Below are 24,964 nucleotides of genomic sequence, written 5' to 3' on the forward strand. Positions count from 1 at the left end.
TATCTCGAGCTGTTGTAACAAGTGAATGTCCCCGTTGTGGGATAAATAAAGCCAATCTCAATCTTAATCTTAATTAACAGGCAGTGGTTGGATCCAATGTTTTTCAAATAAATCTACTAGCACATGGTGACCTTTGGGCCCCTGAGACCCAGAGACCTCAGGGCCAGGCTTCAGCTGCTAAATGAGCCCGGCTGGCTTTGTGTATGCAGGTTTAATCAGTAGCTCACATTGTAGGCGCTCCACTGTTGATGACAGATGAATGTGTGTGCCCCTTTAAACGGCTCTCCTCCCCGTCTCCTTCCCACCGTGTCGCTCTCTTCCCCATTTCGCTGCTTTGTTTTCATTGTCGCTCTTTCTGATCATGGCTGCTCATTCTACCGAGGAACCGTTCCCCTTCCACGGGCTGCTCCCCAAGAAAGAAACCGGCGCCACGTCCTATCTCACCAGGTTCCCCGAGTACGATGGCCGGGGAGTGCTCATCGCTATCCTCGACACCGGCGTGGATCCCGGGGCCCCCGGCATGCAGGTAAATCTGACCGGCTGCCTTCACGTTAGCTACGAGCTAACTACGAGCTAGCCGATGCTAAAGGCCCGACTCATTCACCCGATTTGTAGCACGGTCACTTAACGGAAATAGCTAGCAGGTGAGCTAGTTTGCTAGCATCGACAGGCACACACAACAGTTGCGGCAGTTAGCGTTGGGGATTTTATGACAACCTTAACAACAGAAAGTAGTTGAAAGCAGACAGTGTATCCTGCTGTCAGATTGTGTTTCGGTGCAAGACTAACTTATTTAGCTAATGTTAGCTGGTGGCACAGTTGCTAACATGTTAGCCTAGCAGCAAACTTAACAGCTGCATTTGTCCGCTTCTCTTTCCCCTCAACGTCCCCACTTCGAACACTTTGTCCTTTCAGTTGGTGAAACACGGTTTAGCCGATTTAACCAGATTGTTATTAGTAAAACTATAGTGTGGTCGGTTATTTGTTGGTTAGTGAGCCATAACTACATGTTAACTGCCAAGTCACACTGGAATATAGTAAGTTAGCAACACAATGCTAACGCACAGTACGATAATAAAAATCCTCCTTACGTGTATAATTGTGCGATTAGAGATATTGGCGCATCATTATAAAAAACTGAGGTGATTTCGTATCAACCACATGCCACCTTGCTTCAGTCGTGGTTTAAAGGGCAGAGATTGAATCTGACCCCTTCAGTGTGTATAAACAAATGCCTGTAAGAGGAGCAGCTTTGTTGCAAGGCACTGAAGTTCAAACTGCAAGATAATTTACACATTACTCAAACTAAATATCTAAAGTGACAGGTGATGATGCTAACACTGCTCCCTGGTTGGTACAAGTTGCCAAACATGTGCATTACATTAATTCAACCCTTATTTTTATTTTATTACTGATTTTATTTTTATTTCTTCATCATTTCATCTTTAGGTCACAACTGAGGGGAAGCCAAAGATCATCGACATCATCGACACAACAGGCAGTGGGGATGTGAACATGACCACAGTGGCAGAACCTAAAGATGGGACAATCGTCGGCCTCTCTGGGAGAACGCTCAAGGTCAGTAGGCACCTTTTAATAGTGAGACCAATTAAAAAAAAGTAAACGATTCACAGCTGTCACACGGGAAATAATCCATTACACTTTTCTGAGGGGTTTCTGTATCGCCCATTTTTACTCAAACTGTACTCATGGAGATCATTGAACCTGCACTTGAAGCATTTGTCTTCATATTTGTCTCAACCTGTGTCTTTTTATGTCTTCCAGATCCCTCCTGCCTGGGTCAATCCATCTGGGAAGTATCGCATTGGAGTTAAAAATGGATACGAGTTCTTCCCTAAGGCTCTTAAAGAAAGAATACAGGTAGGACGACATGACATTATTGCTGTATTAGGTCTGTCACAGTTGTCATTTTGTTGTACAAGGACTGATAACTCTTACATAAGCTATGTGGCTGTGTGTCCTATCCATGCTGCTAACAGCATATTGCAGTGTAACTACTAAGAAACAAGATTATATCATGTAGATGACAAGAATGAAAATCTACTAACCCACAATCCTCTCCAGGTGTTAAAGGTACTTTTGTTTTTGTGATAATTTTATCTTAAAGAAAGAGCGAAAGGAGAAAATGTGGGACCCAGCACACAGAGCAGCCCTTGCTGAGGTCTCTCGCAAGACAGAAGAGTTTGACCTCTCTCACCCAACACCCTCACAGGTCAGAACTACAAACTTGGGTTCTTTGTGTACCCATCAGTGTATGCATTAACTTGCCAGTCATAGTAATGTTGCCTTCGCTAATCTGATTTCTGTACTGCTGTCTCTCTTATCCTCTCCCCAGATGGAGAAGTTGCAGAAAGAAGAGCTGCAGAGTCAGTCCGAGCTGCTGGCATCACTAGAAAAGAAGTACAGTGATCCTGGTCCTGTATATGACTGTGTGCTGTGGCATGACGGTGTCACATGGAGGTAAGTCATACATGTATATTCTGTATACATGAAGTTTTTTAACTTTTATTCTCACTTTCTGCTGCTATTTATTTATCCTTCACATTGGCTGTTGCTGTTTGTTCTCTATAGAGCTGTAGTCGACACTTCAGAGTGTGGAGAGCTCTCCCAGTGCACGGTGCTGAGCTCTTACAGAGAAATGCAAGAGTACGCCTCGTTAGGAAATGCTGAAATGCTGAACTACTCTGTAAATATTTATGACGAGGGAAACACACTCTGCATTGTCACCAGTGGAGGTAAGATTTCTCAAAGAATGCAAAGAAGGGTAGATTAAAAAAATGCTCAGTGGAAAAGTGATTGAAGCTTTACCATGATGTTTTCTCCAGTGTAACTCACCTGTGTGCTTTTAAAGGGGCTCATGGGACACATGTAGCGAGCATTGCAGCAGGTTACTTCCCAGAGGAACCTGAGCGCAACGGTGTGGCCCCCGGTGCTCAAGTCCTGGCCCTGAAGATCGGCGACACTCGCCTCAGCACCATGGAAACAGGCACAGGACTCATCCGCGCGGTATATTGCCCAAACTCTGAAAAATACACACAAGTAGTTCTCGTATTTTTTTTGACAGCCTTTAATTTGTATCTCTCTTTTAACTCGGCAGATGATTGAAGTCATCAACTACAAGTGTGACCTGGTTAACTATAGCTATGGGGAAGCCACCCACTGGCCCAATTCAGGGTAAGTATTACACCAAGGGAGGGGTTAGCTTGTGTGGATTCGGCTCGTCTCTGATTTTTGTCAATTTGTCTTTCAGGAGGATTTGTGAGGTGATCACAGAGGCCGTGCAGAAGCACAATGTGATGTTTGTTTCAAGTGCAGGAAACAACGGCCCGTGTCTGTCCACAGTTGGCTGCCCGGGGGGAACCACCAGCAGTGTCATAGGTACAAACAGTGATGACAGGACAATTCAGACAGCACAGTCATATAGTTGTTGAGTTGTTCATAATGTTAAGACTTTTTATTTACTTTTCTCCATCACAAAAGCAGCTTGACTCAAAATGGATGTAACCTTAGTACAAAAAAGCAAAACGAACAATAATGGCTGATTTCTTTTCTTCACTCCTTCTTTCTTTTTTCCTCAGGAGTTGGAGCTTATGTGACTCCAGACATGATGGTGGCAGAGTACTCCCTGAGGGAGAAGCTGCCCCCAAACCAGTACACCTGGTCATCCAGGGGTCCCAGTACAGATGGGGCCCTGGGGGTCAGCATCAGTGCTCCTGGTGGTGCCATCGCATCTGTACCCAACTGGACTCTTCGTGGCACCCAGCTGATGAATGGCACATCTATGTCATCTCCTAATGCCTGTGGAGGCATCGCACTCGTCCTCTCAGGTGCGCCCGGCCTTGTGGGCTGATAATTGATGCATGGATATGTATGGAAGTGAGCACAAATGCTGATTCTAATATGTAATTTTTGTGTGATAAAGGTCTGAAGCAGAACGGAATCAGTCCTTCTGTTCCTGCTGTGAGGAGAGCGCTGGAGAACACAGCTCTGAAGGTCGATGACATCGAGGTGTTTGCACAGGGCCACGGGATAATCCAGGTGGGTCAACCAGAGCTGATAAAAGAACTACATTTTCTTTTCTGTTTGTTGTTACAGTCTTAATCTCCTCTATTTGTTCCTCTCCAGGTGGATAAGGCATTAGACTACCTCACTCAACACGCCTCTTTACCCACAAGCCATCTAGGCTTCTCAGTAAGTGTGGGAACACAGAAAGGCATCTACCTCAGGGACCCAGCTCAAATTCTTTCACCCTCAGACCATGGCGTAGGAATTGAACCCATCTTCCCAGAGAATACCGGTACTGATCAGCTTTAGCTGTGATGGCTTTTTACAGTTGATGTCCCTTTGATGCGTTTTAATTGTTTGTTTTTTTTACACCACTTATCTTCTTCTTCTATCCCAGGAAACTCTGAGCGAATCTCCTTACAGCTACACTTGGCGTTAACATGTGCCGCCCCGTGGGTCCAGTGTCCCTCCCATCTTGAGCTGATGAACCAGTGTCGTCACGTCAATGTCCGAATTGATCCTGTGGGACTGAGAGAGGGAGTACATTACACCGAGGTAGAGACACGCAAGACAGAGGGCAGAAGGAAAAGATGAACATTGTTTCTCAGTCTATTAATGTTGATCTGGTGTGATTAACACACTGGGCGTGTGCTTCTTTTGTAGGTGTGTGGGTATGACACAGCAGCACCTACCTGTGGCCCCCTGTTCAGAGTCCCTATCACAGTTATCATCCCTGCCAAGTAAGTTCTTACATCATATTGATGTTTCACTTTTTTACTTTGGTCACTCTCTGTGGTTTGTGTGGGTCTGACGGCTCTCTTGCTTTCTCTCTCACCCGACAGAGTGACAGATAATCGTAATCAGGAGGTTTGTTTCACAGACGTCCACTTCAGACCAGGACAAATCAGACGCCACTTCATCACCGTTCCTCAGGGAGCTTCCTGGGCAGGTCAGTGTGGATTTAATCAGTAGTTTAGCTTTCAAGTTTGTCCTCAATTATTCGTGAAGTGTGTTCTCATCAGGGCTCAACGCTACAGTCTATAAGTTGTCCAGGACCATTCTTTGCACTGTGGTCGCCATTGTTGAAAACCTTGTTTCCTGTGTTTTTTTTCAAAATATGTGCGGGATCCCTCACTTCTCTCCTGTTTCACACATCTCTCTCCTGCAGAGATTACACTGACCTCTCATTCAGGAGATGTGTCGTCAAAGTTTGTTCTTCATGCGGTGCATCTAGTCAAGCAAAGAGCGTACAGAGCGAATGAATTCTACAAGTTCTCTTCGCTGTTGGAACGAGGCTCACTAACTGAGGCTTTCCCTGTGCTGGTATATACATTTCATTTATAAATTACATTTATATGACTGGGACAGTTTAACATATGCCGTTCTGTGCCCCCCTTAAGTGCCAGGAATGGAAGTCACTTTATTTTGAAGACGTTTTATATAAGTATGACAAAATGGTGGGTTCATATCTGCCTGTTTCTGTGCCTCCTTTCCAGTCAGGTAGGATAGTAGAGTTGTGCATTGCACGCTGGTGGGCGAGCCTGGGTGACGTCACGGTGGATTACAGTATCTCCTTCCATGGACTCAACACTTCCCCTTCACCCCTGCACATAGTAAGAAGAGCACAGACAAACAGATTATGAAACTACGGCCCAGACAGTATAATTTCTCTTTAACACAAATTTTTCTCTACCCAGCATGCTTCAGAGGGAGTGACTAGTTTTGACGTGTCGTCGCCACTGAGGTACGAGGAGGTGTCCCCCACTATCACCCTCAAGTCTTGGGTTCAGCCTCTCAGGTAACTGTGCACTCTCTCTGTTACTTACTCACAGACTCTCACACTCTCTCACACGCGCACACACACACGCGCACACACACACACACACACACACACACACACACACACACACACACACACACACACTTTAGGTTGTTCCACATCCATGCAGGTCATGGTTTGATCCCTGTTGTTGTTTCAGGCCTTTAAGTTCGAAGATAAAAGCTCTGGGAGCGAGGGATGTTCTGCCGAATAACAGACAACTCTACGAGATTGTCCTCACCTACAGTTTTCACCAGGTACCGCCAACACCATCACCCCCTCACATGAGAGGAAAATGCTGAATTGTCTTTGTTTCTTTTTGCACAAGTGTTCTAATATTTCGCTCTGTCCTCAGCCTAAGAGTGGGGAGGTGACCCCCAGCTGTCCCATGTTGTGTGAGCTGCTGTATGAGTCAGAGTTTGATAGTCAGCTCTGGATGCTGTTTGATCAGAACAAGAGACTATTGGGCTCAGGGGATGCCTATCCACACCAGGTACCACTCTTGATCCTACATGTTTTTCTTTCCTAGATGTCCATTTACAGCTGTAGTAGGAGGAATGATTGTGGATCAGTAGGATAAATTCCTGGTGTGCATGAATTAACACATCTCCCTTTTGTCTGTTTTCCTCCTTCAGTATTCCCTTAAGCTGGAGAAGGGGGACTATACTGTACGTTTGCAGGTCCGCCACGAGCAGTCCAGTGAGCTGGAGCGCCTGAAGGACCTACCCTTTGTGGTTTCTCACCGTCTGTCCACCACACTCAGTCTTGATGTGTATGAGACGCATCGGGCTGCCCTCATGGCCAAGAAGAAGGCAAACTCTATCACCTTGTGCCCAGGAGCCACACAGCCCTTCTACATCACGTCCCTGCCAGACGACAAGTAAGTCCATCTGACTTTTCTCCTAAATTGTTCAAACATAAAGCAGGATTCATCATGCACAAAACAAAAAAGCTTTACTTGAGCAGCAAAGGCCTTAAAAAAATAGATTTAGGTTGTAATCACGTTCCCAAATGCAGGGTTTCTGTGGCAGCTGGAAATTGTAAATAATGTGGGAATTTCAGTGAGATGTTTTCAAAGTCTCATAGTGCATTTTGGATTTCAGATTAAGTGCTTAAAACTTAATCGAAATCGCAACAGCAGTGATTTCATTGTTAATTGTTAAAAATGGCCTCAGCCATATATAGTAGTCTACTTCCGGACATGACACATTTTGAAACATGTAACTTTTTTGTGGTTTCCCTTTCACAAGTAACAATTGTGACGCAACATCTGATATATCGTATATTTCAATCTTCTGTGTCAATATCTACGATTAAAGGACCCTTTTATCAAAGGAATTAAGCCCTGTTTAGCAAAAGCCTTGAATGAATATTTAAATATTTGGTATGTTCTCATGATAAAATTGTGTTTAATGTTCCTGTCATTATTCTCTCTTTTGCTGTCTTTCTCCCTTTTTTCTTTTCAGGATCCCAAAGGGGACGAGTCCAGGATGCTATCTCTCAGGCTCTCTGGTTGTCCCGAAGAGCGAGTATGGCAAGAAAGCAGTGAGTGGCTTTATTTGCTGTTGCTCTCTCTCCCCCAGAGCAGAAATCAGTCCTGCTCCTCAGGATCTAAAATCATGGGAGTTTTCATTTTTGCTATCTAAGCTGTGAACTTTATGTATTATTGTGAGGAAACGTAACAAACTGCACTGCAGAATATAGCTGCAGTGCATGGCCAGTGTGCCATGAAATTCACAAATGAAATATGTGGTACAGTCCTGAGGATCAGTGGTGAAGACCAGTGCTTCAGTGTTTTTGGCTCTGTACTTTGTTTATCTCTCATCACCATCAGACTTGTGCTGAATCTGTCCTGCTGCCTCTGAAATCTGTTGGAGTCTTTTGGTTTCTGCATGACTTTCTTTAAAATGCTTTTCCTCCTTCATTTGTCTTTGGCCACTCTTCTGCTGTAAGCCCAAAGACGCGATTTGATGTTGTATGTGCCAAACACGAAGTCAAATTGACTCTTTGAGCCTACCTTGTTTTCACTGTAGGCCTCCAAGGAAAACATTATTTAGAATACATAACAAAACAAAAATTCTGTCTAAAACGATTTTGCTTCTGGGCTGGGTATTGACCGACATTTTTCAGTCTTTAACCACCATACTTCTTTAATACCTTGCTTTGAGAAATTTGAGCATGTTTTTCGACACAGCCCTTTTTCCATGTAACAAAAGAAACCATGGTTTTAAAATGTTAAATTTCAAAACACAAAAAGCTGAACAGGAGCTTTTCCCAAAGTAAAAATGCTCGAAAATTGACAAAATATTGATTTTAATTCTAACACTATCCAATGAGATAATTAGTAAAAGAGATTATCACTGTGAACAGCTTCATGTACTAAACAGTTTTCCTTGTGTGCTCCAGACACATTTTGGTCAGTGCCAGAAATAGTATTTAAGGTTGATACCCAGCCCTGATGTTCACTGTTGTGTGGTAAAGGTTACATAAATCACAACTGGTATGTGCTATTGATTACTTTCTGAGCCCACTCAGAGGTATGTGTGTGTGTAAATAAACAACACAAGTTGATTGTGAGCGTAATGTTAAGATGAAAAGGAACAATGACAAATGTTTTACTTTTGATGCTTATTCTTACTGCTCGGGCTGCAGGTGCTCTTCTCGTCTTAACAGCTTTTATGTGTCCTTGGCTGAATCTTTTTAAAATGTTTTTCATTTTTGTTTCACATGACATTGTTTCAGCCGTGTGCCTTGTTTGAGTCTCAAACATGTGAGAATTTTACCACCTTCATGTCAGATTCATAGTGAGCCGACTTGTTCTATTTTACTGTAGTTTTCAGTACTGAGAGAAGATGCAGTGTTTAACCCTTGTGGCAGAGCAGGTTGATGAGATTTGTTAGAGAGCACAAGATCTGTTTTACAACTGTGCCATACATTAAAATGTGACAGGTAGGTGGATAAGAGTCTCTTGAGTGAGGATGACAGATGCAATGAAGAAAGAGAGAATCCTTTTTGGTGTGTTTTTGTTGTCTCTTCCTCACTGTGTGTTATTCTGACCACCAGGGGCAGGCCTCTGCAAAACGACAAGGAAAGTTTAAAAAGGTACTGGATGAGCTAGAAACACTGCAACAGAGCGTCCACTGCTCTCCTACCATCAGGAAATGGCATATTCCTTTCCTTGAAAATGGGATCTGTTATATCTTCTTTATGTCAAAGCATGTTAATATTGCTGTACTGAAATATGCAATAATCTATACATAAACGCTGTTTATTTTGATGTAGTAAATTTTCTGGTGGTCAGTAAATCCTAATATATCTATAAATATCAGCATAAATTAATAATGAACACTTCTTTAAATTTCTAACTTGATATTGAAAAGCATTTTAACAGATTTAACCATAAGGTGCTTCGAGTCTCAGGACATGACAATGGTAGGAAGAGGGTGAGAATTTGCTGATTCAGAGCAGTGAAAGAGGTCATAGATTTTGTCGACTGTACCAGTTGTTGGTTTTTGACTAAACTATTTTTTGTGTGTTCGTACAGGATATTGTTCCAGTCATCTACCACTTAATTCCCGCTCCAAACAAAACAAAGAACGGAGGGAAGGAGAAGGACAAGGACGGAGACAAAGAGAAAGATGTTAAGGACGAGTTTGCTGAAGCCATGAGAGACTTCAAGATCCAGTGGATGACAAAGTGAGTGCAGCAGCTTGTCTGTTTAACACATTTCTTCATTTGCCTTTCTCAACTATTTGTCACTTTCTTTTCTTCACTGTTCAGGTTGGACTCCAGCTCCATCTATGATGAACTGAGGGAAAACTACTCAGATTACCTCCCGCTGCACGTGCAAAGGCTTCACCAGCTGGACTCCGAAAAGGTGATGGATGGAGGAAACTCTGATGGGATTCAGTCACTATCCAACTATCTGTGTTCACAGTCCTTTTTATTCTTCTTCTTCTTCTTCTTCTGTTTGTGTGTAGGAGCGTTTGAAACGTCTCAGAGAGGTAGAATCAGCAGCTGACATCGTCATCACCCAAATCGACCAGACCGCCCTGGCTGTTTACCTCACCATGAAGACAGACCCTCGGCCTGACGCGGCTTCTATCAAGACGTAGGTCACACTGAAGTTATGACATTAGAAATATGGACATTATTAGAGTCCTTCAGCTTGACCATTGAATTTGAAAGAGACAAGCAGGAGAAAAAGTGGGTTAATTAACCAAGGAAGAATTAAATCAGCCCTATTTTTTATTTATTTATTTATTTTTTTTTTTAGGAAACCCTGAGTGAATCATCAACGAACACTGCTGGACTGGACTGAGATTTTAATTCTGATTCATTTTCATTTCAGTGACATGGAGAAGCAGAAGTCGTCTCTGCTCGATGCTCTGTGTAGGAAGGGCTGCGCTCTGGCTGACCAGCTCCTGCTGCCCTCCGCGCCGCAGGACGGCGCCATTTCTGCCGCCACGGGTCAAACGGCAGCAGAACAGGAAGTAGTGGAACAGGTGCCCAGCAGCTCTGACGACTCCCTGCAGAACGTGGCTAAAGCCCTGATGGACACCTTCTGGGAGGTGCAGAAGTGGGCAGAGCTAACTGACTCCAAGGTGAGCAAAATGTTTTTAGTTTTTCCATTGTAATGTAACCGTCAAGTTAGTTAAGTGGTCTAATATGAATAAATCTGACATGTGAGATCAATTGATGAAACATTCTATGGTAATAATCTATGTTTTTCTTATTGTCAGTACTGTCCGGAGTCACAAATGGAGTATAATGTTCAAGAAAGGCTAAATGGCTTATTTAAGCTGGGCTCTGAAGTTTCGAGCGAACATTACATAATCTTAGGTGAAGAGAGTGCTAGTTTGGTTCTATTTTCACCCGCTGAGTCATACGTATATGTAGGAGTAGTGCGTTACAGCAGTAGGATGGTGGATGCGGGACTGCCCTAAAATAAAGTACAATGCTGTTGTTCAAATTGATGAAGCAACTGTGCGGCTCGGGAATGTGTTTTTTATTAGTTTTAGGCACTTTGCATTAATCCAACAATCTAAAGCTACATGTTTTTTTTTTGTCTTCTGTCTTTTTCACTGCTTAGGTGTTGATGTTTTCATACAAACACGCTCTTGTGAACAAGATGTACGGCCGAGCCTTAAAATACGCCTCAAAGATGGTGGAGGAGAAGCCGAGCAAAGAGAACATGAGGAACTGCATCCAGGTGAGAGCTGTGAAGATATTTTCTAGATTTTCTGCAACTTGTTACAAAATGTATAACAAAAATTCAGGTTTAGTCCCTTGGAATCACCTCCTCCGTTTTTCCTTTTTCTTTTCCAGCTTATGCGTCACCTCCGATGGACACACTGCGCCACCTTCAGCGAGAACTGGCTGCCTGTCATGTACCCCGCAGACTACACACCATTCTAGACACACACACACACACACACACACACACACACACACACACACACACACACACACACACGCATGAGCAGCATGGCCACACATGGTCCATTACATGGTAACTTTCAATATCATGTCCCTCAGGGTCACATGGTCTATGCATCTGGTTTTCAAACTTAGATGTCGGTGAACGCCATAACAAAGGACAACACTGAGTGTGAGCGGGTTGATGCACTCGATACCTTACGAGGCAAATTCATCCTGTCTTTAGAAACTTTTGCCAAGGCTTGTTGATACCTTTAGATTTCTCAGTTGAGTGTTGTCCTTCATTTTGGTGTTATCTGCATATTTAGAGGCTTTCACATGCACCCATCTTCAGCTGTCCGGACTCCATATCATATAAAAAAAAAAAAAAAACTAATTATCTCCTGTAAATACTAAAGCAAGGGCCAGTGTGGACTAAAAAAAAAAGAAGAAAAGAAAAACTGTTTCCCCATTGACTCACTTTGAAAAATTTGACAGCAAAAAAGTTCACAGCTGGCCGGAGAGGAGGACTCGCTGCTGCACGATGTTTGGACACAACAGGACGCACCTGATCCCTGAATATGGATATGACTTGGACAGAACTTAAAATCTTTTTCCTTTCTTTTTTGACCTGGTTGATACACATTTAGTCTTGTCTGTCTTTCTAAAGGCTTGTGCACACAGTCTCTAAACACAAACTAGTGTTGAGGTGCCTTCCTACATGTACCTTACCTTTTTCTGATGAGATGAAAAGTGGTGCGCGGGTTTGAAGCGTGAGTCAACACTCAGCTGCTTGCAGTCATTTCACCCATCAGCCTTTGGTGTCAAACGTGGTTTTGAAGGCTCATATCAGCAGAAGGCTCATACGGTTTGTCCGTAATCAGAAGAATTCTGGGCGTCTACTTACCTCCACAAGGTGTTGGCCACCCAGTTCTTACTCCTGATACCTGAGCAGCACATTTGACGACAATCTTAACAGACCTCACAAACATAACAGATGCAGTTGTGGGCAGCGGCCGGATGTTCCGATCAGATTTCATTGTGAAATGTTCCCACAGTGTTAGTCCTTTCTCTGCAGCATTCAGAATGTTGCGTTTGTACACAGTGTCATAAAATAATGTACATACACACATAACATAAAAAATATTAAGATGCAATAGGTATATAATACAAATATTATTCTAATTGATGTATTTTGCGTATATGCATGTCTTTTAGGATGTAAGGAAAACAATAGTTTTATTTGAAAGCAGATTTTAGTTTGTTTCAACTTGAAAGATTTTTAATCCCAAACAAGATTCTGACAATATCCACTGTTGTTCTTCTCATGAGTGTGTGTTTGTGGATGACTTTACATGTATTTGTGAGCATATTTTGTGTACATGAAGATTTTCTTCCAACAAAATCGAAATCATAGCCATTTAGACGCCGTGGATGTGCAGTTTGTATTTTTGTTTTTCTTCAGATACCATATTTACTTTAATGGACCATGCCAGTGGTTTTATGTTTCACCTGATTTACTACAAATCAGAACTGATCATCATCACATGATTTCAAGCCAGGCAACACTGGTTTGAGTTGTATAAATCCAGAGTGAACACAAGGTCCGCATTAAAAGCCCTGAAAAACACATTTCTCAGTCATGGTTTTGCTGTGATAGATTGGTTCCCAGAGATTGTGAGTCTCATCGGTTTTTCTGCAACAAGTGTGCTGTTTGTAGCAGAAATACACTTGAAAACGGTCTGTGGACAGTCGTATTGACACCATACCAGCGTCTCACTGCAGTTTAATGTCTGTATCATATAGTTTTTGCCTGTCTCTTTATAAACACTTCATTGTTGTTGTGTTTTGTTTTTTTTTTTTTTAGAATTATCAAAGGCAAACTGTAAAAAGATGGAGCTGGCAGTACCAGTTCAGCAGTTCAGCAACGCAGCTGTCACTGCACACAAAAGATCTGTGTTTCAGCCATTCTGACTTATTCAATCAAAGTTGCAGTATTGGTAATTGATCTGGAAAGTCCAATGGTGCAACTTTGGCAAGCATGAATGCAGACTTGTTGTTCACTGTGATCAATTATGGCATCTTAAAGGAGTAATCTATCACATTGTTGTCACAAATTTGGAAGATCCCGTTTGATGAGTCAACCATTTGTTTTCATATTGTGGGAATAAAAGAATGCACCTGTTGCATTTGCAAATGGTCAGCAGAAATGTCGGGCATACATAATCATTAGTTGAGTGGCTAAAATCACTAGCATGGTCCCTTAAAATATCTCCTGAAACATAACAATTGAGGACATGAGGCTGTTTGTTTTTACAGTGCCAGTACAAGAGAGGACCATGCTAAAGATATAAACTACATATTCACCTTTTATCTTTCATATCTGCGATCACTTAAAGATCTGCAACAGTCTGAAGTATCAGTCCAATCAGTGACTGATTTTCCCAGGTTGATGTGGTTTAAATGTCAAAGGACAAACGAGTGCTGAAGGTATTTGTCATAATATTGAACGGAAGAAGGAATTTATCAAACCGCCCAGTTTGTGAACCAATGCTCATCTCTCTCTGATGTTGTTTTAAATCCTCACACAAGTGGAAGGTGCATGCTTAAGAATGTAAAAGCAGCTGCTTTCAAGCCAAGGCCTTTCGTCCCCATGAGAGTAAATAATCTTTTCTGGGACGACTGTACATTCACAGCGAATCGGTGGTCGACACTCATGTTTACCTGGGGGTAAGAGCACCTTGGGTGTCTGTTTTTAGCTGTGACTTGTATGGACTTTCTTCACAGAGGTTTACAGGACTCTGTTAGGTTTGGTATCTTTATTTCTTGGTTTCATCATAACGTTGTGCGTCTTCTGTTTTTGTCCCTTTTTTTCTCTCTCCTCTTTCATGCGTTTGTCTTCAGTACGCGTTGCCAATGACAGACCTCCGAAAATGGCCTTAACTTTCACCACAGGACTGTACCGTCCGTTTCTGGCACCTCTGTTGCTCTCACTCTGTTGGTGTCAGGAAACATTTCAGAAATGCTTCTTCTGGATGTTGAGTGTTTATATTTATAGTCATAAAATCTAGTAAATGCCAATATTTTACAGAATGTTACGAAATAAGGTTGTATGCTCTTATTAGTATTATTTTATACCCATTCTTCCTGGATGTTGTGGGAAAGACCCGAGCTATTGTTCTCACTATTTTGTGGTCACATGGAAGTAAGTCACAAACAAGGAAAACAACACTGAATAAAAACGATTTGGAAGAATTAAAGTGTCCGCTGTCATCACTTGGACATAAAGACATGTTGTGTTTTGTAATATGAATTGCACTGTGTTTGAAATCTTGCCAGTGAGCAGTTCTACTAATTTGATTTTCTGAAATGCTTGGTTAAAAATGAAAAGTAAAATACACAAAGGCTTAATGAGATGAAGGATTTTACTTTTGTTTTTTACATTTTGATTGAAAACAGTAAAAATAAACAAACGGCAAAGATCTGGGCAAACGATGTGGACACACTGAGAAAGGGCCGCAATTATCAAACTATATACAGATTGTTTTATCAATAAATTGACTATTTTGTCCTTGAAATATAAAAAAAATATCCCTCAGCCCAAGCTGTATTATTCAAATAGCTTACTTTGTCCCAAAACGTAAACATATATAGGTTACAGTCATAGATGGAAAAAGTCAAGTATTAAAAATCTTGCAAGTCATTTGTCATTTGGTCTTTAATAAAGGACTGTAAATATGTCCTCTCTACTAATTGACTGTTTTTTTAACTTCCAAACTGAGACACAATTCATGTGACGGGCAACTCCACAAATTTTACCCATTAAAGTGTGTTTACATTTCTCTGAGCACTACTGCATTTGTAAAAACAGAAAAGTAGTATAAAGCCTCAGAGAGTTTGGTCCATATTGACATGATAGCATTACGCAGTTGCTGCAGATCTGTCGGCTGCACATCCATGATGTGAATCTCCCATTCCACCACATCCCAAAGGTGCTCTATTGGAATGAGATCTGGTGACTGTGGAGGCCATTAGAGTACAGTGAACTCATTGTCATGTTCAAGAAACCAGTCTGAGATGATTCGAGCTTTATGACATGGCACGTTATCCTGCTGGAAGTAGCCATCAGAAGATGGGTACACTGTGGTCATAAAGGGATGGACATGGTCAGCAACAATACTCAGGTAGGCTGTGGCGTTGCAACGATGCTCAATTGGTACTAAGGGGCCCAAAGAGTGCCAAGAAAATATCCCCCACACCATTACACCACCACCACCAGCCTGAACCGTTGACACAAGGCAGGATGGATCCATGCTTTCATGTTGTTGACGCCAAATTCTGACACTACCATCCGAATGTCGCAGTAGAAATCGAGACTCATCAGACCAGGCAACATTTTTCCAATCTTCTATTGTCCAATTTCGGTGAGCCTGTGCGAATTGTAGCCTCAGTTTCCTGTTCTTAGCTGACAGGAGTGGCACCCGGTGTGGTCTTCTGCTGCTGTAGCCCATCTGCCTCAAGGTTCGATGTGTTGTGCGTTCAGAGATGCTCTTCTGCATACCTTGATTGTAACGAGTGGTTATTTGAGTTACTGTTGCCTTTCCATCAGCTCGAACCAGTCTGGCCATTCTCCTCTGACCTCTGGCATCAACAAGGCATTTTCGCCCACAGAACTGCCGCTCACTGGATATTTTCTCTTTTTTGGACCATTCTCTGTAAACCCTAGAGATGGTTGTACGTGAAAATCCCAGGAGATCAGCAGTTCCTGAAATACTCAGACCAGCCCGTCTGGCACCAACAACCATGCCACGTTCAAAGTCACTTAGATCACCTTTCTTCCCCATTCTGATGCTCGGTTTGAACTGCAGCAGATTGTCTTGACCATGTCTACATGCCAAAATGCATTGAGTTGCTGCCATGTGATTGGTTGATTAGGAATTTGCGCTTAATAAAAGTGTAAGAAATATTACCCTTTGTTAATTAATCATTAGTTCTTTAGTCTATTATAAAATTGTTGATCAGTATTTCCAAAAGCCCAAAATGATATCCTCAAAATATTCACATTTAAGAAGCTGGAATCAAACAATTTTGACATTTTATTTCCTTTAAAACTGCTCAAACCAATTAACTGATTATCAAAATACTTGGTGATTAATTTCATAGTTGACATCTAATTTGTTAGCTGTTGCAGCTGCAATTAGCACATTGTCTTTTAAATGTTAATCTTAAAAATATGGTTTGCCATCTTTCAAAGGTATATTTTACAGGTTGATCGTGGCTCTGTGGTTCTGATGATCAATGTTTTGTTCATGCTAGAGATGAAAAAGAAGCTGTGTAAACTCTGACCACTCCATCCTGCCAACTGACACTCTTCTCCACCACTGTCTCACAGATTTATATACAAAATATGACAAGAAGTCTTCAAATGATACATGTAATGCAGGTTACTTTTACTAAAAGCTGAGCTATTGTGCTGTCAAACGATCAAATCTTTAAAGGTAGTATTACTGCTGCTTGGATTGGCTCTAAAGTAAATAAACAAAAACTGATTCAACTAAAAAGCTGATGCCACCATCGGATACTTAAATGACTGGGATTACGATATGGAGCAAAATTTGTGATTGAGGGCTTCTCAAAGAGTCACACTAATGACAGTCACTCAGGAGTCAGTAGGGCCTGTTTCTGTCTCTCAGTCTCTACACGTTGCCGTGAAGATCTTCATCTCTCCATCCTCAGCCAGCAGGCTTGTGTGAAAAGCCTTTTTAAAGTTCTCAGTAAAAGTCAGATCAGTCTCAAACCTGACCTTGTTGGCCCAGATCAGAGTGGTTCCTGGCTGGCAGAAATGCTTCATTGTGACCAGGAGCTCGTCCAGGAAGTCGTGATGGTAGACCACATCAGCTGCCAGCACGTAGTCGTAGTGATACACAGATGTAGGGTAGGTGTTCTCCAGGTCATAGCCCCAGGACAGAGTTTTCACCTGGGGCGTGTGCCTGCAACGGTCCCTGGTGTTCCTCATCACGTTGGCCCGGAGGTTACCCAACACTTCGGGTAAGTCTGTAGCTGTGACTGAAGCGCCTGAGGAGGCAGAGAGAGGACATCTCCCTTCAGCACGTGACAGTTAAAGGACCATTCTGGAGACCTTTGTTAAGCATCCATGTTGTGTTCAGTGTACATTCATTCAGGAACACTCTCATCATTTGCCTAAATCATTTATTGCGACAAATGATACACAGTTGGGCTTGGCGCTGAAGACTCCGCTCAAGGAGCTCCCTGGATTTGGCTAGCAGCATGCTAGGTCAATGTGGGGAGCGCAATGCATACCCCCCCGCAGGAGTAGAGTCATAGCAACTAGATAAATTGAGCCGGTTTAGACTCAGAATAAGCAGATGGAGGCTGGGGTGGTGGTGGCAAGCTTGCTGGCAGCGACATTGTGCGTGCAGCAGTGTTGAAGGAGAGATCAGTGAATGACAGCTTGGTTTAAATGTACCGCCTGATTTGGAAGAGTGACCGTGGTTGGATGGAGACTGGAGCTGATCTGATCAGTTGGCTGTCAGCTGACTACAGCTGGGGCTTATGACTTCCGTGTCCTGCATGAATTTGCGCTGAGCTTCATTTTTCATGCTTTTAAATGAAAGAAACAACCTGTCTCATATGGTCCTTTTCATCATGGTACGGTGGTAACGGATTTCATGTAATTGGCATTATCATGTTATCAGATTACAAAAAATGAGTAACTATACGAAACCCAGAATGCATTTGATAAAAAATGCATGTATAATTAGATTATAGTTACACTTTGATTATAATTTTGAGGTATGTGTACTTAATTGTGTATTCACATTTTCTGCTATTTTCTATTTAGACTTCACTGGACAAAAACAGTATTTGCAAGATAGACAGTGTGAAGGAGATTGTTTGCAGCTTTTGGTGTCACAGAATTTGTTTATCCTACAATGGTGGCTTTCCCCAACTTGTTGGCCAGCTTCGACTGAGTGTGAATTTTATGTTTGTGCTCATGTATATGTTGTCTGAATTGAACTGGATTTGACTCACCCAGCAGACTGGCCACAATGGTCACCAGTCCAGTTCCGGATCCTAGCTCCAGCACCTCCTTTCCCTGCAGGTTCACTCTCTGCCTGTTGTTGTCCAGGAAGGAGCACAGAGCCAATGCCTGCAGGACGACGACAAAGACACCTCTTACAGCGGCTTGTTAATGTCGCTGCAGTATCCAGTTGCTATTATATCAGGCAATGTGTTTACTCTAGGTTTTCAGAGGCACTCACTGCTGGCCACATCACTGCTCCGTATGAGTCTATGGATTCATGAATGAGGATATCCTGCCCTGCATAATGGTAGATGTCTTTACCAATACCGATGCTGATGCCCGGAGCCCAAGATAGTGCTCTGTCCTGCTGCACATGTGTTGGTTTGGTGTGCACCTGTCCTGTGAGGAGAAGACGGATCAAAACTTACACAGGGTGTGAAACAATACACAGAAAAAGCACGAATTAGCTGTGAGCACACAATACCACACCTTTAATGTCAAACATGAGCAAAAAAGAAAAGCTGAAGAGTCATCCTTATACTGAAAGGCACAAGACATGACATGTTTTTTTATATGTGAACCTCAGTAACCTCACTGCACTGACAAAGACCAGTCCCTGCTTCTCTTCCTTATAAGTTCAGACCCTCAACACCAGTGGACGAACATGTCATCTCTTTGGATTCACTGAGGAGGGTTATCACTGTTGGCTTCGCTGCATTTTGGCTTCACCACCTTGTTTTACCACGTCTCAAATGTAACTCTTGCCACTAATCTTGCCAGGTATCCTGAAGTCCCAAAGCTGTTTGTTCACTTACGAGTACATTGCCAAATCACTAAAAGCTAAGACAGACAGAATTAAATAAATAAAATGCCAACATTTTATTCTTATATCACACCGATGAAACAAACCGCATATTAAAAGTTTGTTTCCCCTAAATGTATTAACTTACGCTCTGACCCTCCGAATGAGAACTGGATACTGTTGCTAGTTGATGGCGGGATGTCATAACTCTGGCTGGTGGTGTACAGCCATGAAAATAGTCTTGTTTAAATTTGCACAGATTTTGAGATATACTTAAATGTGTTCACTGCACCACATACTTTATATGACATTTCCATTACAATTAATGAAATGTGTTACGTTTAAAACGAGACAAAACCGTTTACAGCCATGTGCTCTGAGACAATGTTGCTTTAAGCTAAATGCTAATGTCAGCATGAAGCTAACATGGTCATTATTACAAGGTGCCAACAAAAGGTTTTACAGCCATGCTACCACCTCTACCATACTGTTGTTAAAGTTACTAATTTCAGCGTGCATGGTTATGGTCACAATGACAATGCTAACAAACCTCCATATCTCCATGAGGCAATGTCGACTTGAGCTAAATGCTAAAGATGACAGGCTGGACAAAATAACAATGCTAACAAAAAGTGATGCTAACAGCTCTATGAGAGACTATTGCCTTGCACTTACAGTCAGCATGCTAACATGGTGACAATGAGAATGCTGACAAAAATACCGTCATGCAAACAGCATGACAACTATGAGACAGTTTTGCTTTGGTTATAAGCTAATGTCAGCATGCTAACACGGTGACAAAGCTAACATTGTAATATTTAGTAGGTACGATGTTTACCACATCACTTTAGTTAAGCTAACATGCTAATGTATAAGCATTAAAAAAGTACAGCTTAAGATGATTTTTATTTGTATTTAGTCATAAACCAATGTGAAAATTTGACCTGATGATGGCAATATATGAATAATTAAGTATTTACTAGATAATATGTCATCCAGAGGGGATCATCAATGTAAAATGTTATGCCAATCTGCCCTATGGATATTGAAATAGTCCACTCAAAATCCCAAAAGTGAACCTCTTGTAGGTGCAGGAATAGTTGAAGTGATACAGGCTCTTCTTCAAGTAGCTATGGCTGAAATATTTCAGTCTGGTCCAAAGCTGACAGAGATTGATGTCCATATGGAGCCGCACTGCTAGTGTGACTGAAAATTTTCTGTCCCTGTTAATGTAGAGAACCTGCAGACAATATGTTGTCAACACAATGTCCATGCACTGAAGAGATGGTCCATTTGATATCGAGGTGGCAGCAGTCAGTGGATGTGGATGACTCACCTGTGATGTCTTCATTAGCAGACCAACTTGGACCCTCTTCGTAATCGCCATCTGCCATCACCTCATTCTGCTTTTCTCTGCTTGGCTCATCCTCATCCTCAGCCTCCTCCCTCCTTCCTACCCCATCCTCTTTCAGCAGGTCTTTGACTTCCATCCCCACATCACCTTCTCCTTCCTCTTCTCTACAAGTTGCTTTGAAGATCTTCATCTCTCCGTCCTCAGCCAGCAGGCTTGTGTGAAAAGCCATTTTGAAGTTCTCAGTGAAAGTCAGATCAGTCTCAAACCTGACCTTGTTGGCCCAGATCAGAGTCGTTCCTGGTTTGCAGAAATGCTTCATTGTGACCAGGAGCTCGTCCAGGAAGTCGTGGTGGTAGACCACATCAGCTGCCAGCACGTAGTCGTAGTGATACACAGATGTTGGATAGGTGTTCTCCAGGTCGTAGCCCCAGGACAGAGCAGCCACCTGGGGCGTGTGCCTGCAGCGGCCCCTGGTGTTCCTGGACAGGTTCACTCTCAGGTTGCTCAGGACGACTGGAAGATCTGTCGCTGTCACCCAGGCACCTGAGGACAATTAGAAAAAAATCAGCAAACCTTGTGTAGATGATGTCTGTTATCTTTGATTCTTACATTCTGTGATGTTTTGCTTTACACTTCCTGTCTTTGTCTTTTTCCCTGCCTTCGTTCACTTCATCTAAGCTTCTTACCAAGGAGCGCTGCCACAACAGACACGAGGCCCGTTCCTGCACCGATCTCCAGGACTGCCTTGTCGACGAGACTCAGCTGTTGACGATGAGTGTCCAAGTAGTGGCAGAGAGACACCGCCTGAGGGTAATAAAGATGGGTCCTGAAATGTCACTGAGGCAGGTTACAGTCACAGTTATCAAGAATACATATGTTTCCACTTAACTGTTGTGCTATTTATTATTTTGGAGATATTGGCAGTAGAGTTGTCTGTCCTCTGCTGAGTTTTTTCATAGTGAACTCAACAGCAACAGCAGATTCATGGAGGAACTATTTTCTTTCTCCTAAGCTACACCATCGTGGCTATTGAATTTTTCAAATGTATTTATTGGTGTGTTTGCAGATCTCCACAGCCGATTATCTCCAAACCTCGACACTCACGACCAAAACAATCTCGAAGGATGAACAGCACTACAGTTAAGAGGAAAAATGTGCATTTTTGTGTCAGCTGTCACTTCAAGTATGAGCCAACCAGAGCAGCAATAATGAGATGTAAAATGCGTCTTTGTAGATTAATAAGTGGTTGTCAGGTGTGTTAGACCGGCCTTGGGCAGAGTTGTAAATTTACCCTTGAGGCCTTATTCTCAGTTGACACTGTAACACTGTGATTGTGTCAGTGAACAGAGCCTCCACACACAACAGAGGACTGACAGTGTAATGGTGCACACAGGTGCTAGATGTCATACTGAAGAAAGTGAGGTCGCAAAGGTGGTACTGACCGCCGGCCATATCATGCCTGCATAGGAGTCAAGAGCCTCTTCTATGATGATCTCCTGCCCGACAAAATGGTACACCTCTTTGTCTATTCTGAGGAAGAAGCTTGGAGCCCAGGCCGGTCTCTTCTGCTTCTGGACGGCTGATTCATCTGAATGATACACAAGTCAGGCGCTCAGATCTCTGAATTAACAATGAACTCTTGCATAGTTCATCCTACCTTTTTCCTCTTCTTGATGCTCTTCATCTCCATCTTCCTTCTCTTCATCCTCTTCCTCCTCCTCTTCCTCCTCGCTGCTTCTCATGCAATTGGTTTCCCCCACAAAGGATGGGGTCAAAGTATCCATATAAAATCCTGTATACTTTTAAACGGACATATATCACCACAAAAGAGTTTGAGCTTTGATTAAACTTTTTTTTTAATGGTATAATGTTCTCTTGCTTATTAAATCTAAATGTATTTCTTCTCTTTACTGAGCATCCTTTCTTCTGTCTTTCATGTATTAGTCAAGAGGATTTACAAAATGTCATACAGTTAAGATATATTTTGCACAAAGATCATATATTTGTCTATGTATTTTTTTTAAACTGCAGCTCAACAGCCAAGCCAGTGAAATAAGGCAACACATCTTGCAGAACTCACCCCTTCAATAACCATGTTAGAAACATTATTTAATGAGTACATGGGACCCTTCCATACTATCAAACATTCTCTCTACGGGTACAACAGAAAAAACCTGGTCTACCTGTGACTCTTGACCTACCTGTTGCAGCTTTATTCTCCAGTGAAAGATCTCAGGAGCAATCGCACTGCATCTGGAGACCTCTGACTGGGAGGTTATAGAGGCTCAGCATCCTGTTGGACACACCCATCATCATCATCACAAGGGCATGAGGGTATTTTTAGAAAGGTGCCTGGAGAAATAAACAGAGGCAACATACGACAGCAGAGTGCACCCACATCAACACCGACCGAGATGACCGGGAGAGTGAGCCAAATAGAGCAGGAGAGCTGCAGGAATGTCATGATATCAACAGCCATGGATCATTAATTCCACAGTCGCTTATGGACTTCCCTTCTGGAGCGTCTCAGCACCGCCCCGAACTGTAACTTCATACTGGATCTACTGTGAATGGATATAATATGAATAAGTATTTCATTTTGTTCTGACTCAACTAAATAATTTCTATTTTTGTGATTTTGACTGTGGATTCAAATCATCACCAGATATTGCACATTACACCAGTAATGCATTATGTTTTATTTGGTTATCTGCAAACTTGGCTCATACATGATTCATGTTTGTCTGGAAAGCATCCTTATACAAAGCTCTTGAATGTGTGTTATCAGCAAATGTTTTAAAAATAAAAAAACCTTCTCTCTATTAAAATTAAAAGTCTATTGCATATTCATGCTTTGCTTACTTACTTGCTTTTCCTGCAATGGCCTGAATTGCTTCACCAGACATGGGCAGTAACAGGATCAGGCTGGCATGCAATCCCCTTATATCTACCCCTCTTAGAAAAGAAGGGGGCTCCTGTAATATTAACCTCAATTGGACCTGCCGTGGTTGCTTTTAAACAGCCGTTGACCATGATGTATCAACACCCCCAGTTTCAGGTATCGTCGCTCTAAACCCGCTCACATCCCAAAACTTGAAAACCGTCCAGGACCTCATGACAGTTTGACACATAAATGGAGAGTGCACAGTGGTTAGGTCATTGCCCGAGTTTTAAAAGATCAGAGTTTGTAAGCTTGATGACATGCAGCATCTGTCTGTCATTGAAAGGTTGTTTGTTATCAAGAGGCTGTTGATAGGCTGGTGAAGTTAGCGGATATCTCCACAAGGCCCCCAGATAGTTTTCAGCTGTTGATGATCTGTTTGTCTTGACGATGATACACATCAACAAGAACGTTGTTTCTCTTTAATCTGGCTCTTCATCCAAATGACACATATCCATCACACAAGGATTTGGAATCACAAATTATATATCGGGTTTGATAGGTCACATTAATCAAATGCCTTTCTAATCTATTCTATCCAAGATAATCAAGCTGACTGGTGAGTTTCCAAAAATGTGCAAAATTTGCATGGGGCACATTGTTGGCTATGTTACTGAAGCTGCAAATACTGCCCAATATGGATGCAAGATTAAACTGACCTGCATTCACTTGTGAATATTAAATGCAGATACTTCAGTTGCAATACTGTAGATCTTAATTTATCATAATCAATCATCAATCATCAATCAAGTGATGAACGTATTCTTAAAAATGATAACATATTCACAACATTGTGCTGTGTCTGTCCCCACTGTAATGTGAGATTACCAATAATAAAAGCTGATTGGTTGAAAATCATGGCAGTTGATTAGAGTTCACATGTGAGACTGTTATGTTTGGCCTGAAACTGGGGTGCTCAAATGTTTTTTCTCTTGGGGGACCATGACTGTTAATAGTGGACCACTAGCCAAGCACCTGTCGTATCATACGGCTTCCATATGATACGATACAGAAGCTCGAAAGGCAAGTGCGAATAAGTCTAATCTTGACTGTTCCTGAATTTTTTTTTTCACTGGCCTCTGAGGACGTCTGTAGACCGATCCCAAATTCCTTTAAATGACTGACTATATGAACAAATTTTAATTCTGTCATTCCAATTTAAAGAACATCTCATCTCACAAAAGTAAAACAGCGTTAGCAGTGATTTATATAATATTATTTTATTTCTATCATTATTTCTATCACTTATTTCTGTTTTTGCTAGAAACATCTGGAGGGCAAATTCAAACCTTACGTCTGGCCAACTGGCCTATAATAACCAAATACTTTGTTCACATGGGACTATCACCTTTCAAGTCAGAACTGTTTTGAAAGCAGTTGCTTATTTACACATCAAGCAACAACAATAAGCTAAACTCTATAAAGATCCACACAGATTTGTGTGATAATGACTTCCACCAGCAGGTTATGTTTTCATCTTGGTTGTTTGTGTAGTGGAAAAATACTGCACATAGGAAATCCTTCAAGTGACTGACTCTTTACATCACTGGTCCGGCCAG

The 24,964-nt window shown here is 42.1% G+C and overlaps 2 protein-coding genes across 4 annotated transcripts; one reads left to right on the forward strand and one right to left on the reverse strand.

Moving 5' to 3' along the window:
* The first annotated feature begins 144 nt into the window (after positions 1–144).
* tpp2 (tripeptidyl peptidase 2) lies at positions 145–13,395 on the forward strand. 2 transcript variants are annotated; one of them, XM_037095048.1, is made up of 29 exons: positions 145–526; positions 1,450–1,578; positions 1,786–1,881; positions 2,129–2,233; positions 2,357–2,481; positions 2,593–2,756; positions 2,873–3,027; positions 3,119–3,195; positions 3,272–3,399; positions 3,600–3,848; positions 3,944–4,059; positions 4,147–4,318; positions 4,424–4,581; positions 4,690–4,766; positions 4,869–4,975; positions 5,195–5,349; positions 5,523–5,639; positions 5,724–5,824; positions 6,006–6,102; positions 6,201–6,338; positions 6,481–6,725; positions 7,312–7,390; positions 8,909–8,947; positions 9,390–9,541; positions 9,626–9,722; positions 9,826–9,956; positions 10,197–10,449; positions 10,938–11,057; positions 11,174–13,395. In XM_037095048.1, exons 1-29 carry the CDS (start codon positions 362–364, stop codon positions 11,261–11,263), a joined length of 3,837 nt encoding a protein of 1,278 aa, XP_036950943.1. In that variant the 5' UTR covers positions 145–361; the 3' UTR covers positions 11,264–13,395. The 2 variants fall into 2 exon arrangements, with proteins under 2 accessions (XP_036950943.1, XP_036950945.1); XM_037095050.1 differs by lacking the exon at positions 8,909–8,947 and having other exon boundaries at positions 11,174–11,313.
* On the reverse strand, positions 11,594–23,166 carry LOC119017897 (protein-lysine methyltransferase METTL21C). Of its 2 annotated transcripts, XM_037095051.1 has the most exons (8): positions 22,666–23,166; positions 22,122–22,263; positions 21,907–22,052; positions 21,151–21,268; positions 20,447–21,007; positions 18,547–18,707; positions 18,317–18,434; positions 11,594–17,338 (listed from the first exon to the last, which is right to left on the reverse strand). In XM_037095051.1, the coding sequence occupies exons 2-8, from the start codon at positions 22,246–22,248 to the stop codon at positions 16,953–16,955; spliced, it is 1,617 nt and encodes a 538-aa protein (XP_036950946.1). In that variant the 5' UTR covers positions 22,249–22,263; positions 22,666–23,166; the 3' UTR covers positions 11,594–16,952. The 2 variants fall into 2 exon arrangements, with proteins under 2 accessions (XP_036950946.1, XP_036950947.1); XM_037095052.1 differs by lacking the exons at positions 21,907–22,052; positions 22,666–23,166 and having other exon boundaries at positions 22,122–22,631.
* Positions 23,167–24,964: the final 1,798 nt, after the last annotated feature.

The sequence above is a fragment of the Acanthopagrus latus genome, chromosome 4 (genome assembly GCF_904848185.1).
Source record: "Acanthopagrus latus isolate v.2019 chromosome 4, fAcaLat1.1, whole genome shotgun sequence".
NCBI classification, from domain to species: Eukaryota; Metazoa; Chordata; class Actinopteri; order Spariformes; family Sparidae; genus Acanthopagrus; species Acanthopagrus latus.